This window comes from Peromyscus californicus, unplaced genomic scaffold, assembly GCF_007827085.1.
Source record: "Peromyscus californicus insignis strain IS unplaced genomic scaffold, ASM782708v3 Scaffold_21__1_contigs__length_65335640, whole genome shotgun sequence".
Taxonomy (NCBI): Eukaryota; Metazoa; Chordata; class Mammalia; order Rodentia; family Cricetidae; genus Peromyscus; species Peromyscus californicus.
The window spans coordinates 2,520,334-2,538,822 of NW_026294514.1; the positions used below are offsets into that span (position 1 = coordinate 2,520,334).

At 45.3% G+C, this 18,489-nt stretch overlaps 1 protein-coding gene and 1 long non-coding RNA gene across 8 annotated transcripts in view; one reads left to right on the forward strand and one right to left on the reverse strand.

Moving 5' to 3' along the window:
• Nucleotides 1–5,748: 5,748 nt before the first annotated feature.
• On the reverse strand, nt 5,749–9,344 carry LOC128117484 (uncharacterized). The gene is made up of 2 exons (XR_008220823.1): nt 9,235–9,344; nt 5,749–8,305 (listed from the first exon to the last, which is right to left on the reverse strand). It is a non-coding gene; the product is annotated as an uncharacterized LOC128117484 (long non-coding RNA).
• An 82-nt stretch (nt 9,345–9,426) lies between these two features.
• The window catches only part of CUNH2orf88 (chromosome unknown C2orf88 homolog), a 33,628-nt gene continuing 24,565 nt past the window's right edge, over nt 9,427–18,489 (forward strand). The window contains exon 1 of one of the 7 annotated variants that reach the window (XM_052749405.1): nt 9,427–9,556. Coding sequence is in view for 1 of the 7 variants with exons in the window: in XM_052749403.1 (XP_052605363.1) it covers nt 9,642–9,936 (295 nt within the window). In the remaining 6 variants the exon portion in view is untranslated. The other 6 variants (XR_008220822.1, XM_052749403.1, XM_052749404.1 and 3 more) reach the window with 6 other exon arrangements.

Consider the following 18,489-nt stretch of genomic DNA (forward strand, 5'->3'; position numbering starts at 1 on the left):
TAGTTCACTTTGAGCTAAATCAAGGCTTTCATGATACATCTTGTCTTTGAAGATGAGAACAAGACAGGAGCTCTCATAAGGTATTCGCAAAAGTAAGTCTCTGTCTTAGTTAAGGTTACTATAACATCTACAAAAGCAAGATACCATAGACTCATGAATTAAATAACAAAGTGATTGCTCTCTCTTCTGGAGGCTTCTGATATGAGGGTGGCAGCATGACCAGGCTCTGGGGGGGGGACACTTTTTGAGTTGTGGTTCTGTCTTCTTGTGTCCTCCAGAAGTGGGGAAAGGAGAGGCTGAACAAGCTTCTGGTATTTTTTGTAAGGACACTGCGTTAGATTTGTTTCCCATGCTATGATAAAATACCACGACAAAACTCAACTTAAGGGAGGAAGGGTTTCTTTAGCTCACAGTTCCAGGCTACCGTCCATCATGGCATGGAAGCCGTGACAGCAGGAGCTTGAAGCAACTGGTCACAGAACACTCCCAGCCGGAAGAGAGTGGTGAATGTATGCATGTGTACCCAGCTCATTTTCCCCTGTTACACGGTCCAGGATCTAAGGAGTGATCCTGCCCACAGTGGGCAGGTCTTCCCACCTCCATTAATGTCATTAAGATGATCCCTAACCTTAATCTAAATAATCCCTCACAGGTGTGACTAGAGGCCCGCCTCCCAGGTGTCTAACCTCCACAACTCTACCCATTTTTATTTGTCTGTTTGTTTTTAGAGATAGGGTTTCTCTGTGCAACAGCCCTGGCTGCCCTGGAACTCACTCTGTAGACCAGGCTGGCCTTGAACTCAGCCTGCCTCTGCCTCCCAAGTCCTGGGATTAAAGGCGTGTGCTATCACCACCCGGCCAAACACATCACTTTTAAGCCACAACCTTCTACCTCTTTGCCCCATAAGCTTATGACAGTTTTATACCTTAAAAACATAGTCATTACAACTTAAAAGTTCCCATAGCCCAACTTTAAATATTCCCATAGTCATTAATCATTCCAAAACTTTAAAAGTCCAAAGTCTCTTAACTGTGAATGAACTCCTATAAAATAAAATTAAAAAAAAAACAAGTTATATACTTCCAACATACAATGGCACACAGTAAACATTCTTATTCCAAAATGGAAGACTCAGAGCATAAACAAAATAAAAAAAACTCCAAAGCAAAACTGAAGTCGAACAGGCCAAACATGAAAGCCTGTAGCTCTTTGCTCAACCTCTGCAGCTTGTGACGTTATCTGCTGGGCTCCAAGAGGCTCTGGCGGTCCTCACTCCTCCAGCCTTGCCGCCCACAGCACCCGTGGCTTCTGTCTCAGATCTGGGTCCACTCTGCTTCACAGCAGTTCTCCTTGGGGTCTCCAGTATTCTGGGGTCTCCCCCGCCCCTTAGGCTTCATCTGGGGCCTCTCCTTGGGTTTGCAATTCTGCCACACAGTGCTTGGCCTCAGCTGGCTTCCATGACCGCCCCAGTTTTGGATCTTCATGCCTTCAAAACCGACACCGCATAAGGACATGGCCAATTTCTGCTGCCAGTCTGAAGTCAGCCGAGTCCCCTCAGGTGGCTCCTGTGTTCTCCCCAGGGAAACACTTTCCTGTTGTCCCAGCGCCAAGCACCAGGCTCCTCTGGACTCTCTTTAAGTTATAGACGTTTGTAAACTCTTTGGGTTTTGTGCCCTCCTTGTCTAAAACTTAAACCTTTCCCACACACCTTTCCTCCACCAAACAAATTAGTTCATCATCTTTAAATGTAACTTCATTTGAGTTCTTAGGACATGAGCAGAATGAAGGCAGATTCCTGGCCAAAACGTCACTCAAACAGGCCAGTAGCCAAGTTTATGACGGAGTCCTTGGTTACTGAAACCTCATGAGCCAGACCTCCACATTTCTCTATCCACTTGTCTTCCTAGATGCATTATATAAGAACATCCCATCGGACCGTTTACATTATTCAGTGGTTTTCTATCCCAGAGTTCCAAACTTCCCTACATTCCTCCACAAAACAGTCCCGAAGGCCTGAAAGCCACAGGGTCAGGTTCACCACACCAGCAACCCACTCTCACTACCAGTTTCTTTCTGTCTCAGCTTTTTTCCCTGTTTCTTGGATAAAAGACCCTGTCAAAACCAACTTACAGGAGAGAGTACTTATTTATCTCATGGTTACAGGTTACATTCCACCATGGCATGGGAGTAAGTCATGTGCGGTAGGAGCTTGAAGTGGCTGGTCACATTACATCTGCAGTCATAAGAGAGTCATGAATGCGTGTGTGCATGCTCAACTTGCTTTCTCCATTCATACAGTCTAGGATCCCATGCCTAGGGAATGGTCCCACCCATGGTAGGCAGTCTTTCCACCTCAACATAGTAAAGACAATCCTTTATAGACACCCTCAGAGACTAGCCTTAGTTTAGATAATCCCTCACAGATATGCCCAGAGGTTTATCAAGTAAACAATGCCAACCATCATAACTATTAATTCTGTCATGGAAGGTTTATTCTCATGACCAAATTTACCCTACAAAGTCTTCGTCTCCAAATGCCATACACTGTGGGCTCATTTCAACATATGAGCTTGTAGGGTGGGTGCAACCATTAAGGTCATGCAGTACTACAAAGCTGAATCCTGAGTAATTTTCTAGGCTCATGTTTCATGACTTTTTCTCCACAATCATGCACTGCCAAGAGCTTTGGAACTGAACAAAGACATCCTTAGGTCTATTTTCCAGGGTGTGTGAGTGTGTGTGTGTGTGTGTGTGTGTGTGTGTGTGTGTGTGTGTGCATGTGTACAAGCACATGTATAATGCTGATGATGTTTCCACTCATTTCTGTCCCTTCTCTATCTGCTGTCAGTCAGAATGTGTAAATGGGAAGACTGGTGGGGTTAATTTTTCTCTTAGAAAAAGTAATTAATATTGACTGTAGGGCAGATCCACGTGTGTTTTATGAAAGCACAATTGGTTCCTCTGTCCAGCGTGGCAGTAGGGTGGTGAGGGCGTAGTGGAGATGCTCCAGTGAACCTTATCATTACAGTCACTGTTCCTGATTGCTTTACTTAAATTAGATGTCTGGTAGCCAATCTCAATTCAGAGATCAGGCTGGTTGGGAACCTAATATGTCGATAAGAAAATAAATTGAATTTCTTGTTCACAAAAGCACGGTGGTCCCACATCAGATAGAGCCAAAATTTGCTGGTAACTGAACTCTCTTTGGAATTCAGCCATTTTCTAGGGACAGAATTTTAATCTAAATATCCATGCTTATCAGTTGCTGTCCTTAATTTGGAGGCTAGCCCCTAAATTGGAATGATAATTTAGTTCAAAACTGGAAAGGATTTAGGGAGTTCTTAGGACCTCAGGTTCTTAAGGGAGCTTCCAGGGAGCCAGCCCACAGAGGTGAAGCCCTGTTTCCCCTGGTTTAGCACATAGATTACGCACGTCACCTCATATAGCAGCCGTTCCAGTGAGAATGCTGTAAAACTTCAACGAGATAATGAGACCAAAAGAGGGTGAAAAGCAGCAGCAGTGACTAACTCCCTCCCAAACCCTTCTTAACATGGCCCTGGTCTCTCAGAGGTAATACAGGGAAAAACATCTTTATTTTGTAAAGGAGAAATCCACAGAGTCTATTTAAAGAGCAGAGGAATTTATTAGGGGGTAACTCACTACAGCATGGGAGGCTTATCGTAGGGTCAAGGAAAGCCGAGCTATGTCCCACACTGATCTTCTGCCTGGTCCAAACTGCCTGGTCAGTCCCAGCATCCAAACCACGAGGGAGCCAAGAGAGTGCCATGTACATGCATCCCAGGTCTTAGGAGTCCCTAGCGGCCACGACCTAGGGGCATGTACTTCAAGGTCATAGGCACAGAGCAGTCACCTGCTGCCTCTCTAGGGGCAGTGCTTCAGGGCCATAGCTAGAACAACCACCCACTACAATTTTACTCTGATTAATGATATAATTAATGTTCATTGTAACAAGGTTTTTATTTTGGTTCATGTGTATGTGTGGTGCATGTATGAAAATGTGTAGGTGCACAAATGTGTCCTTGTGCGAATGGAGGCTAGAGTTCACATTAGGTATCATTTTTTTTAACGTTCTCTACCTTGTTTTTTGAGATAGGGTCTCTAAATGAATGTGGAGCTCACAATTTTGCAAGACCAGTTGGCCAGGGAGCCTAGAGATCCCCAGCTCCAGGATTACAGGTGTGAGCTACCACCCGAGTCTTTAGACGGGTGCTTGGGATCCGAACTCAGATCCTCAAGTCAGTGAGCACCTTCCTGACTGAGCCACGTCTCTGGCCCCAGTGTAAGGAAGGTTTTAAAGCTCTGAAAATGTGAGGCTTTGTCTTAAATTTCCACTTTCTTCTGCTTCAATTACTGTGCTCCACTCAACAGACGTAGGGGATTCCTTTTCCTTTGTCCTCAGCTCCATTATATATACTTATAATTAGGGTGTGTGTGTGTGTGTGTGTGTGTGTGTGTGTGTCTGTCTGTGTGTGTGCCTGTGTGTGTCTGTGTGTGTGTGTGTCTGTCTGTGTGTGTGCCTGTGTGTGTCTGTGTGTGTGTGTGCCTGTGTGTGTGTGTGCCTGTGTGTGTGTGCCTGTGTGTGTGTGCCTGCGTGTTTCTTTTCTCTTTTTTTCCTTGAAGTATGAAAACTCAAACTCAATAAACAGTGTTGCATTAAACCTAAGAATGTTGGAAGACCTAGGCAAAAATAACCTCACACTGATGAGTTATAGAAGGAAATAACTTGTTAGGAAATGAGAAGCATTCCTGTGCACTTCCTCCCAGGCCACTGTGCTTCGGGTGGGATTTCCACAGCATGATTGGTTTGGGTCACTAACCATACACTCGTGCTCAGCACTGCCCTATTAATTGTAAATCCATCCATTCAAGGACAACTTTTTTATTACACTGTTTTTGTAACTTAGTCTTTCTGGGAGTGTCTGTTATTTGTCTTAACAAATCACCTATCGTGGTGCTCATGGGCCCCATGCCTTGTGACTTAGATTTTTTTCTTCCCGCTTTGACATGGTTCATGCTCAGGCCCATCCCCTGCTCTTTAGCACAGGCTGTATAGACTTATTCCCTTCTTCAACAACTGAGATATTTGCTCCGTAGTCTGGTCAGAGCTTTCTCACTTCTCCCTGACCGTGCATGAGTGTTTTTATTTCTGTTAAACATCTGACCGTTAATTTCCTTACCGCTATTCTTTAGTCATAACTGTCTCATCGCTCAGAGGCTGGCTCCACATCACTGCTGATGTAACTCCAAATAAAAGGACCATACACTAGAGCCTTGCTCAGAAATACAGAAGCAACAGAAATCTACCCAGATACTTTCTGTTCTGTTCTATCCTGTTGTTTTGTTGAGACGGGGCTTCAATACGCAGCCAAGTCCTGGGTCTGTGGGTATGTGCCACGGCACCTGGCTTAGAATGCTTTATTGAATTGTTCAAACCAAGTGTTCAGCCACTAGAGATTCAGCAGCTTTGGGAGCAGGCCATCTCCTTTTCAAATCCTGGCAATTTGGCCAGGAGATAATTGCCCATGTGAGCAGAGGGACTGGGAGCTAGATGGGAGAGACTGTTGCTTAGAACCAAGGCCAGGTTTTGCAGGCCACTGAGAGGATGGCCGAGGCCTTGGAAAGCAACAGAAGAAGCATCGGCTTTGTTAATCCCAAAGGTAAGAGGAGAAAGACCACCAACCCAAATCATCATTGCCAAATTAATTAAAACAAGCTTTTTTTAAAAAAAAATTCTTCTATATGGTCTGCTTCCCCCTAAGGTGGGATTCAAGAGGTCAGCATTGGGTGTGAGGAAGACAAGGCTTTTATAGATCAGGGGTAGGGGTTTTCCCAATGGGGGATTTGATGGGCAGAATAGGCAGGGTTACAGGTCCGGAACATAAGCATAACAAATCAGTCCCTCCTGAAACAAAGACATGGTTGCAAGGTGGGCATAGTGAGGTGGTCATAACTACAGATAGTCATGACAAGATAGTCCTAGGTGGTCATAACCTTTTGAAACAAAGGTAAGGTTGCAAGATGGTTACAACCAACTTCTTGAAACAAAGACATGATTGCCATTTCTGGAAGAGGCAGTACAGAACCATTTGTAGTTAAGGTTACAGGTGGGACATAGCTTAATCCTTGAGGAACACAGGTTTAATGATAAACAGGAGTGAATCTAGTTTGTCTTTACTGATGGCTTTTAAGCCTAAGATGGAGGCAGTCTAGTTCTTCAGCTTTGGATTCAAGCCTGGATTCACATTTAAGCTCAATCACACATCAGACGTTACCTTTTGTTTCCCATTCTCTCCTATTTGAAACAGAAATGATACACACTTCACAAGGCTATTTATTATTAAGGTCAGATGAGATAGCATGTAGAAGGCTATTGTGGTTCCCGGCTCATAGCTGCTCAATGACTAAGAACTATTAGTAACAAACTGTAGAATGATCCCCCAAAGTTTAGCCTTGACTAGTAACTACCATTAACTCTGTTGGAGTAGCTCATTTCCATCAAGGATCAGCAGCTAAGTGACAAATCGTAAGCCATGAACTGTTTCTAGATAGGCGAACAGTTTCTTATGCTGAATTACCTGAAATTCAAGTACCAATTTATTAAATATTTGGCAGTTGATGTGACTTCTGAGGAGAAATCTTTAATAGAATGAAAACTGTTTTCTTAGCCAACGGCCACAGTGAGACTCACCCTGTCCTTGCACAGGGCACAGACGAGAGAACAGAATTCCAAGGAGAGATTCAATTGTTTTGATAACATCAAACAAATTGTTTTGAACACTGCAAGCAGTGAGATAATGGAAATTGACTCATACTGAAAAGCACACATGCCACAAGAAAAACACAAAACATAATACAGTGTGATATCAGGATAATATATTTGACAGCAATGATCATTTTAATATTTTGTGTTAGCACTATCTCATATCCACCACACATGTGCACACACACACATGACACACACACACACATGACACACACCTGGGCCCTTGTGAAGTATCAGGTAAAGTGATGTTTTGATCTTTGATTCTGTGAACACGTTAGACAAGTCTCTCACAGCCATGTACTTAAGGCTGACATTGTGACTGGAAGCCTCTTTGGGCACAGGGTCAACTGGGAGGAGTGGGAAGACTGTTAAAGTTGGGAGGAAGAAAGGCAGGATGGCATCTCTACACTCACAGCCAGCTCCTCATGAGGAAGCATTCTTAGGCGTCTTGGGCTACAGAAAGTGTTGAAGACTCAACACGTGTGGCCGGAGAGGAGGCTCGATAGAGCACAGGCTGTGGTTCCGTAGACTTGGGCCCTATGCACCTCACAAGTGTCTGGAATGCCATCTCAGGGGATCTGACATCCTCTTCTAGGCACTAGGCATACTTGTGATACACAGGCATGCATGCAGACAAAACACCCATATACATTAAAAAATAAATATTTTTAAAGGATCAACACACCATTTCTCCTCCTGAATTGTAAAGCTTTGCACCACACAGCCCTGGTCTAGGGCTGAACAAAGCGTGTCTGTCACCTGCTCACAGAAGGTATCTGGGTCTTCTCCAAATCGGAACAAATCTTGGTGCAAGTAAGAAAAGTTCACAACTGAAGAGGCCATTTGATCCTGACTATCCTCAAGCAGCAAAGGGCACCACATTCTCTGCAGCCGCCTTTATCAGGGTCTTTTCCATTCATTGTATTGGACAAAACCAACCTCTAGTCCCGAGACAGGAGTAGGCGCCTTCAGTCAAGACTGCCTTGGAACTGGGTTTCTGGATGTGAGGAAGGCAGGAAAGGGAGGGGGCTGTGCTAAACTCTGGGGACCCTCAGGACTGTCTCCCAGGCGCTGGCACAGGCTCTAAGACAAACTCTTTCTTGGCCATCCCTACCAGACCTAACCTGGGCCGGTTCTTGCCAGCTTGACGTAGACTCTGGAGAGGGGAGGAAGGGTTTTGTCTGGATCTCACAGTCACAGTGTGGTGACAGGCCTTGGCTCCTCCAGCGCCGGCTTCACTCTTGGAGCAGGTGTTAAGTGTGAATAACTCTTGGTGAAGACGGTCCGGTGTGGTCTTGAATAGAGCCGAGGCACCATGCGTGTGGGACTGGTGATATACTAATGGGTAAAGTGCTAACTGTGCAAACGTGAAACCTGAGTCGGGACCCTGAGCACCCATTGAAAATCCAGGTGTGGCAGGGAGCCTGTAACCTCAGTGCTGGGGGTGAAGACGGAGGAACCTGAGGCTTGCTGACGAGCCAGTCTAGCCGAATCTACCCGCTCCAGATTCAGTGAAAGACCCTGTGTCAAAAGGGACAGACAGAAGACAGACGTCTGATACAGACCTTTGGCCTTCACGTGCAGCCACAGGCACACACCGACACACAGGTACACACACACTCTCCAACTTTGTACACTCACACACATACAAAGAAAGCCTTACGTGTGTGTCTGGAGTTCCTTTAGATGGAGCCTAGAGCCCATCCTCACCCTTTTCTTCTTCTGCCCTGGTAACTAGCATGCGTAATCACGGTTTTCTTTTCTCTCCTGGAGCCCATCAAGGACTGACACTCATCACTCAGGGTGAGGCCTAGCAATCTCTTAGAATGATAGCAACAGAGATTGACTGAACCTTAAAGCTGAGAAAGATAAGGGCAAGCAAATAACCCAGGAATTAAGCCCCAAGGTAGAACCTCGCATTTGATCACAATTATTTAGCTGAAATGTATGTGAATACATGCACCATCTAGATACAATCAATTTTATACGTTAAAATAATTGCTTATCAAATAAATCAATTTAATAATATTCCCACTCTGTCCAATACCATTAGTCACATTAAGTGACAAAATATACATGTTTGAATGACAGTATTTGCAGGTCAAAGTTACCTTAGCCGATTTACACAGAACAAAAACTAAAAACTCCTGATTCGCTTGAAGCTGAGCTAGATCTGGCAGGACTTTCCCAACCCTCTGGTCTGAGTTGATTCTTTACTGAACTGGAGCTTCAAAGAGCCCGCTAGTATTAGCCTATAGGCTTCAGGCATGTGTGTGTGTGTGTGTGTGTGTGTGTGTGTGTGTGTGTGTGTGTGTGTGTGTGTGTGTCGGGGTGGTGGTGGTGCGGGAGTGTGTGCATGCAGGGGCCAGAGGAGGCCCTTGGGTGGTGTCTGTAACTCCTCTCGACCTTGTTCTCTTGAGACAGGTTCTCTCACGGAACCTGAAGTTTACCCTTTGGATTGGCTGGCTTGTGGACTCTCAGGAATCACCTATTTCTGTATCCTCCCCAATTCTTAAGGTAGGATTCAGCCTCAGCATCTTCATCTGTAATGTGAATGAGCCAAAAGAGTTATCACTGAGGTCCCTCGGGGCATGAATTTTGCATTGACAATCCGCTGTAGAACACGATGAAATAATGGTTCTTTTGTCATTCTCTTGGGGCTGTTTCTATCGCTGGGAATCACGCCGACAGATGCAGGCATCACATGGAACCAGTGACAGCGAGGTCTAACTGAATAATGGCCATGTTCGGAGGCCCCTGCTTCTCTAAAGAGTAAGAAAATGGTCTTTCAGGTTTTGTTTTGAGAAACAAGCTTGTCGATGGTTGTGCATGGGAGGGCAGAAAAGTGCAAGACGGGATGCATTCTCAAATCTGTCAGTACTCCGGTGCACTTTTGCTCTGCCTGCTCGCAGTGCCGAGTATTTGGTCGGGCGGAGGCTGCGGGGTAGAGCTGCGGGGTGTGGTGCTTGGAGCCAAAGCAGGTTTGACTGCTAAGCCGGCACCAGAGCCGGGAGCCTTGGCGGGGAGGGCCGGAGTCGGGCTGCAGGAGGTCACCTGCGGAGCCGGCGCTACGCTGCAGCACCCGGCTAGCCGCGCCTGCTCCCACGCGGACGGATATCAGGTGATGTCGCAGCCCAGGTGGCTCCGGGGAGGTGAGGCAGGAGAAAGAAGCGGCTAGCTCACTTAGCTTTGGCACTTGGTGGTCTAGATCTCGCTGGGGAGGAGGTGCCGCGTGGATGGCGTGCCGGGGACCAGCGCGAGCGGTGGCCCAGCCCTCTGGATCCCTCTGGCTGTGCCTGGGACCCAGGGCTGGGTGGAGCAGCCCCTGGCGGTGCCAACGCTGAGGGCGTGCTCCGTAGCCGAGCTTCCCCTGGCTCCACCTGCAGGGTACCACGGGCCGCGCGCGGGCCGCGAACCCTCGAGCAGTGAAGGCGGGCGGGCGGGCTGCAGGAGGAGGAGGAGGAGCCGGGAGCACGGCCGAAGGACGCTGGCCCTCCGGGAGCGGCCCCTAACTTGACCCAGCTGGCGTTTGCGAGACGGCGGAGACGCTGTCGCTGCAGCCCGGCCACGCTGCGCCCTTTGAGGCTGCGCCCTCCCGGAGCTGCGCCCTCCCGGAGCTGCGCCCTCCCCGAGCAGCACCTGCCCCGGGAGCCCGGGCTGCTGCGGGCAGGAGCATGAAGCCGGCCGCCGAGCACCCACGCCGAGGCAGTGCAGACCCGCGATGGCTGCGCAGCTGCCCTGCCGCCGCTGTGTAGGGTGAGTGAACATCTGGGAGGGGGGTGCCCTGCTCCGCTGCGGTGACCTTTTGACTTTCCAACCCAGGAGAGCTGGAGTTGCAGGAGTTAATCCTATCTAACACTTTACAGCCAGCTGTCCTGGACACAGCCTCACATCCCTGGTCCCTCTCTCTGGAACCGTTAGCTCCGCCCTCCCGATCTTGTTCCGAGCCCTCACATTAAAGTGTTTGATGGTGAGAGGCAGGTCCCCTTCCCACCTGAAGAGTGAGTGAAGGCTTTCAGGTAAAGTGGCACTTGATGAGCCGAGCGAGTATTGGTGGCTGTACTCTTGGAAGCCGTGGGAGGCTGCATCTTGAGGGGAAATGATGCAAATGAGAAAGAAGTGAAAGAATAACGGGTGGGGTCCTCGGCCGCTAGAGAAGGCTCTGAGAAGCACGTAGTTTCTCTCTCTCCGGCCCGACCCCTCCCATCCTTTACTGGAGGTCACAGAACACTGTAAACCAGTGAACCGCCACATAAACTGCTGCCTGTGTGTATCAGATGGAGATTCTTAGGTGAAATTTCAGGGGGTTAAAGAGTCTACTTCTATTATGGCAAATCACAGGTCAACGTCAGCAGGTGGGTAATCTGTTTTTCCTTCGAATGGGGTTGTTTGTAGCTCCTGATACAGCTGTCGTGTATGTATAGATGGGAAATAATGCTGCTTAGGCAGAATGGTTCGGGCGGGGGGGGGGGGATGGTAACTTCAGATTTTACCTTTTCTTTCTTTCTTATTAACTTCAGGAGCTAACAGAAGGGTACTTTACGCTCATGTCTACCCTCCAGTTAGTTTCAATATACTGTCCACACCCCACTTCTGACAGAAGCCAGGTTTTGATTGGCCACTTCAGTGCCAGGAAGCTCCCTGTGTTTGGAGGTAACATCCTGTTTCTGTCAGCAAGGCTGTGTTTACACAGTGTCTCATTAGTCCTGCCCTAGCCAACAACCTCCCAACTTCTGAGATTACAGGCAAGAATTCTTTTTGTTACAAAGAAATCTAAAATTTTCATCTGTAGTCCATCTCGCTCACCCCCAAAAAAAGAAAAGAAAGAAGAAAGGAAAGAAAAAAGAAAGAAATGAGAAAGCAATAAAGAAATGAAAGACGGAGCTAGTTTTCATCTGTTACGCTGGCTGCTGTGAGGACGAAATGGTTAATCCACGGAGGACATACAGGTGCTCAGAAGACGCGGCATACTTTTCTTTAATGAGTAACCAAAATTGAGTTAAACACATCAGTCTATTTTGAACAGCCAGAATATGACTTTCTACCATTAAGTAAACGTTCCTGCTTGACTGAAACCATCACGGAATCCTTTATTTGTTGCCAAGCAGACTTCATTCATCTTTAAATGGGGCAGCTTAGTGCTTCTTGAGAGGAACTCTTTCTCTTTTGGCTTATGTTACTTTAAACCTCTAGTTTCCACTTTAATAGATATAGTTCAACTTTGAGTCTGACATCCATTGTGTCAGTTCTTCACATCTGAGAATTTATTTGACATTCATGTCACTGAGAATGCCCAGCACAGGCCCTTTTGGGCTGAAGGCTGCACAGTTAGGAGCCTGAGGGATGGTACGTAGTCCTTGACAGGTCAGTAAAATGAAGTTACTGCCCTCCACGTTCAGGGTGATTGCTGAACTTCAAAGCACTGAAAAAGCCAAGCATGATAGTGGCTGGAAATCTAGTTGATCCCAGTAGATATTAGTGAACCAGATGAATCCGGCACTTAAATTGTTCTAGTTTGTTGCTCTTTTCTGAAAGGGAGGTCTAATCAAGTGCCTTGCTTAAAACAGACTCTGGGTTTTACTCCTGATGAAACCAGTCAGCCTCCAACTCCTAGAAATACAGACCACTGCCCCTGCCCAAGCGTTGCCTGCTCACATCCTTAATTTTACTAGAGATTTACGTCAAACTGGTCGATGGAGCTTGGGAATCCTAATTCATTTTCTGTATTTTAGTATTATAAATTGACATTGGGGCAGAGTTGTGTAAGTGACTGTAGCTTCTTGAGACCTTCCTATAGGTTTTTGGGAGATTCCCAGGACATTCCTATGCTCATAACTCCAGGTTCTCTTGGGTGCTAGCGTCTGAGTGTTCTGAATGGGAAGGCATGGGTGTTTACCTCTTCAGCTTGCCCCTCAGTTCCCTTTCATCTTTCTATCCTTTCCATCTTGATGCTCATAAGGCAGGAAGACAGTCACTTTCCTTCTCTAATTAATTAACACACCATCTGCCTTTGGATTCTAGGATTCTGTTAACTCGTACATATGTTCCATAACAAATGCACAATGAACAATGCACCAAATTGGGGGTATCATAATGCTGATAAGGTCAAAGTTTCGACAATAGTACATAACTCTAGACAGCATGTAGTATGGAAACACTATATTTTAAGAATTATTTCTTAAAATGAAGGGCGAGAAATCACACATTTTCCACAAGGGGCTGGAGGTGAACAGGTCCATGAAGCTAGATGGCAAAGACACAGGGATGCCATGGAGTCCTGTGAAGTAGAGGTGTACATCCTCCATGGGGGTATCTTCATCAGAACATTGTAAACATTAACCTGGGTCCAACGCTCCAGCTCTGCAGCAGCCTTTATATATATATATATATATATATATATATATATATATATATATATATATATATATATATAAAATAGTCTGAACAAAGACAATAGTGTCAAAGCCACTGCTTGTGCCCAGAATGTAACACACTGAAGACACGTGGGTTTCTGGTGAGCAACCACACTTTAATAAACATCCGTTGTGTTCTTTGACCCAGGGAAATGTTCTGTGCCAAGGAAAAGAAAAATGACTGTTCGCCGTGAGGAATGTTATCACCGGGGAGACAACACTTACAAACTCAATAGTCTAGACACCAGTGCATGAGATTTTAGAGAAGGGTCAGGGGGATCCTGGGAGGTCTGCAGAAAGGAGATGGGGCTTCCCCATCCTTGAAGATCGCCTTTGGTGTAAGGAAGGAAGTGCGGAGAGGGTGCTGGGTGCAGATAAGGAGACAGGGTGTTTCAAGTCAAGGAAGGACTAGAAGATGGAGACGGACATGGATGCTGAAACCAGTTCAGCACTAAAGAAGAGGAGAGGCCCTCACAGGAGTGAGAGGGCTAGAGCTTTTAAATACGTTTCCGTGAACCCTTCCTCCCCCGGAACACTGTCCCTTCAGCCACAGGCAGCAGATGTGATAACTCCTTAGGAAAGAAGTACAGAGTATACATCATGAAAGAATTCTTAAACTTTAAATAGCAAGATTTCCTGAGTTCTTGGTCTCTGACCTACAGTCTAAGTGCATTTGAACTTTGAGTTCTCTTGTGTCTCTGTGGAAGAGTAATGCTGCTTTTCAGTGTTCAGAATTAGATATGCTGCTGTCTGGAAGTTAATTTAGTGCTCAGCACTTAATTCCCTTTTATTTGCACCTCCTACTTGTTCTAAAGTATCTGAATTGGTTTCACTGTGTAACATAATGCCTAAATGGAACTTGGAGGAAGAAGAGCTCTTTTGCTGTCCGGTGTCAGTGACTAGTGCTTGAGAATCAACCCCTAAGAGGCATTGTGATTTAAAATGAACTTAATCACATGTACATGCAACACCTGTGATACAGTGAGCCTTAGCGTTGGGTCTGAGGGCCTAGATCATTTTCCTTAACTAATTGTTGAGAAGCTATGTCTCACTTTGCTCCGGGACATAGTTATAGTGCTGGGGGAACTGAGACAGGCCCAAGTTCCATATCTGTCCTCGTCAGTAAGTGGCCAGGTAACGCCTGCAAGGGCTAAGGGAGACAACGCTGCTCGGATGACGTGACACGTGAGAGAGATTTCCGCAGCTGATGAAAGACACACATCACAATTCTAACTTCCAACTCCAGAATTCCTGCTGACAATCTGGTATTATAAGTCTTTTCATAATTATAATCTTCAGACATGCATCACTTAACGAATAATTTGATGTTCTTGGGTTTAGGAGACACTCCAGAGAAAAAGGTAGGGCATAGAACAGCTCTGTTCCAAGGCAGTTCTAGGTCCTTCACACAGAAGCCCCCACTTGATTTTCATTATGTTTATGGTAGAGCCTTGTTTGTTTCCACATAAAACCAAACTACCTGGTTTCCAAGGATCAGGCTTGCAAAAGTCTCAAACAATGCCATTTTCTCTACCTTGCACTGAGAAACTGGCCTCAAGTGTGAGCACATAGGAGTCGTCTCAGGAGACAGCTGTTGGTGGACAGCCACAGGCTGTATGTGTCCCTTGTGCCGGATGAGGAAACTATGTAGAGTTCTGTTGGTGACTTTCAGAGAGATCAAGATTGTATTTATGCACTTTCTAGCTTTTGCTTTTTGGTAAAGAGGAACATTAAGTGGAGTCTGTTTGTTTAACAAACATTTGATCCTCTTGTAAATTTATAGTCCAAGTGAGTGATTCTCAGTGTTCCCAGAATCAAGACCCCATTTAATACTCAGTTTTTATGGATCCTTACAAAAAAGACAACAGAATTTATAGATACATTATTAGAGGACAAGTAATGACAAGCTGTTACAAACTCAGTGACATATTTTTAAAAATAACTTAGATATTTTGTATGCCTTTGTTTGGGGGGTAAGTGTGTGTGTGTGTGGGGGGGGGGAGTGTGTGTGTGTGTGTAATGGGGGATTTATTAAGGCAACTCCACATAGTTAAAAGGAGGTTTATTTGGGGGTAACTTACAGTAAAGGGGTTGGTTACAGGATCCGGGAGAGGTAGGTGCAGTCCAGCAGGGTTCTCTGGAGAACTCCCCTTGGTCTACATCCAGCATCCAGGATCTCCAGGAACCAAGAGAGCCGGCACATCTGGATCTTGGGTCTTGAGGGCTCTTGTCTTGGCCCCGCCTCTGGAGTAGGTCAGAGGTAGGCGTGACAGTTACCGGAAGCCTCACTGGGGGTAGTATTTCCAGGTCAAAGCTGGAATAGCTACCTAGTACATCTGTGTGTGTGTGTGTGTGTGTGTGTGTGTGTGTGTGTGTGTGTGTGTGTGTAGATTTGCATTAATTCAAGGCAGAGCCCATTCTAAAGCCAGAACATGAATCAGATAGCTTCATAGAAACCTATGAAAAGTTTAGAATGTAATGTAAAATGAACCGACCATAAACCCAATCTAGAGTTTAAGGTGGGCTTTCGGCCATTCTCTGCCTGTTCATCTACCTGACAGATTTGAGTTGTGGTTTCTTTGTTTGCTTGTTTTTAGAGGCAGGGTTTCTCGGTGTAACAGCCCTAGCTGTTCTGGAACTTGCTGTGTAGACCAGGCTGGCCTTGAACTCACAGAGACTCGACTACTTCTGCCTCCCAAGTGCTGTGATTAAAGTCCGGCTGAGTTGTGTTTTTTAATTTTTTTTTTTTTTTGATAACTTTTCCTGTGCGTAGCCCACAACAGCTTCAAACTCTGGACCCTGCTTTGTTTCGTGAGCTGTGGAATGATAGGCACCTGTCGCTGTGCTGAGTGCTTTGATTAGATCATTTTAAACGAATGGCACTGCTTGCCTTGGTTTATTGCTTTCAGACCTTTTCTATATCACTTATGTCTTTCTTACTTGGCATTAATTTTCTTTTTTAGCTTAAGGTGAAAAATCGGGTGACTAATTTAAACTTTGTTGTTGTTACAAGGATTCAAATCTAAATAATTTCTTTTACATTTAAAGATTCATTTCAGGATTTTATTATAGTGTAGCTTTTATTGAGGTGGAAATGTATGTAATTCCTTTACAATCTCCTCTTCACCCCAGGGATGACTTAACAATGGTTAGTTCCCAAATATTTGGGACTTTTCTAGATATTTTATTATTTTTAAAATTTTAATACCAGGGCAGCTGGGAAATAGATTCTGTAGAATTTCCAGCCTTGAAATCTGTTAGACTGTCCCATACTCAGTCCACTCTGATGAATGTCCCTTGAGCACGTGACAGGAATGCCCTCATTGCTGAGTCTCTGTTCTGTCAGTGATGGTTGACTGTGGGAGCCCACAAAAGTTTCCTAGTGAGATCTGAGCTTGCTTTACCCAGCAGGGCTGCATTTGGGGATGGCTTGACCACATGGTCACCAGGTGTTTGGGATGGTCTGCACTTGGCTGTGCTGGGGGGAGGTCTTTTGCTCCATGCCTTGGTATTCCTTTAAAAGCCCTTTGGTAGAGACAGAAGGGGCTGGTGGGTTTGGACCCAGGTCCTCCTGAGGCTACCCTGTGTTTCTGTCTCTCTCCTCTATATTTCTATATACATATTCCTTATTTCTCCCTGCTCAAGAGTACCCTGGGGTGGGGGGGGGGAGAGGGAGGCGGTCCCCCTTAGTTGACTCAGGCTAGATCCTGTTTAAAATGTAGACTCTTCATTTTTGTCTCTGAATAGCAATACAAATCTCCCAACTATGTTGTGGCTTATTCTCCTTTTAGTTCTGCCAAGTTATGGTTCTTCATGTATTTTTCAAGCTGTCAGTCACATACATATTTATGTTCAAACTGCACCTCTTATAGACAGAATATAGTTAGTATTTCTAAAGGAAATTTTAGGGTGAGTTTTTTTGGTTCACAGAATAATTGAGCAGGAGGTTCAGAGTCCTCAGACATCCTGAATGTGTTCATTTACTCGGCTTCCCAGACTGTCAGCACCCCATGAACACTTTATATTAGGGTTCACTCTTGGTTTTATGTAATCCTTGTTTTGTAACACATGTATAATCATGTATATCCATCATTATAGCAACATATAAAATATTTTCACTGCCTCCAATATCTGTGTCCACCTGTCCATCCTACCTACTTCCATAACTCCTGTAAACCTGTCTTTTTACTGTCTCCTTAGCTTAGCCTTTTCAAAAAATGTCATAGAGTTGGAGTCATATAGTACATAGTCCTTTCAGGCTGGCTTGACAACTCATTTCTTTTCAATGCTGAACGCTATCCCATTACCTAGATGTACCACAGTGTATCCACTCTTCAGCTGAAAGCTGTCCTGGCTGTGTCTAAGTTTTAGCAGTTATGAAAAAGACACTGGCGTGTAGAATTTAATGTGGGTCTATATTTTCATTTGGGTGAATGCCAAGCAGTGAAATTGTTGGATTGTGTAGAAAGAGTATGTTCAGTATGTAGGAAGGAGCTAAACTGCCTCCCAAAGTGACTGCAGCGCTTTGTTTTTATCACCTGCGATGCACAAGATTCTGTTCCGCATTCCACTCCATCGGTGGCTTGGACTGTTCACTGTTCTGTTGGGTTACGCTGTTCTCAGTGCTGTTCTTGCCTGTAATTCCCTCATGCCGTAAGATGATGGTTTTCTTAAATGCTTAGCCACCTTCTGTGTCTTCCTTAGCGAGGTGATGTTCTGCACGTTTTCATCAGACTTCAGTTTTATTATTAAGTTTTTAGAGTTCTTTGTATATTTGGATTATAGTTTTTAAATTTTTATTTATTTGTATTTTATGTATGAATGCTCTGCATGTATACCTGCAGGCCAGAAAAGGGCATCAGATCCTACAGATGGTTGTGAGCCACCATGTGGGTGCTGGGAATTGAAATCAGGACCTCTAGAACAGCCAGTGCTCTTAACCACTGAACCATCTCTCCAGCCCCTGGATTATAGTTCTTATCAAAACTTTTACAGTATTTTCTCCAAGCTAGTGCCTAGTCTTCTCATTTTGTCAAAGTGTCTTTTAAAGAGCAGAGCTTTTAATTCTAGTGAAACCAAACCTTCTTTTATGGGTCATGCCTTTGGTGTTATACCTAAAAAGGTCACCACCAAACCTGAAGTTATACATAGGTGAGTTTTTTGATGTTCTTTTGTTTGTTTGGTGTGTGTGTGTGTGTGTGTGTGTGTGTGTGTGTGTGTGTGTTGTGCTATAGAAGTGTTTGGTTTTAAGTCTACACACCATTTTGAGGTCATCTTGTTTCTTTGCACGTG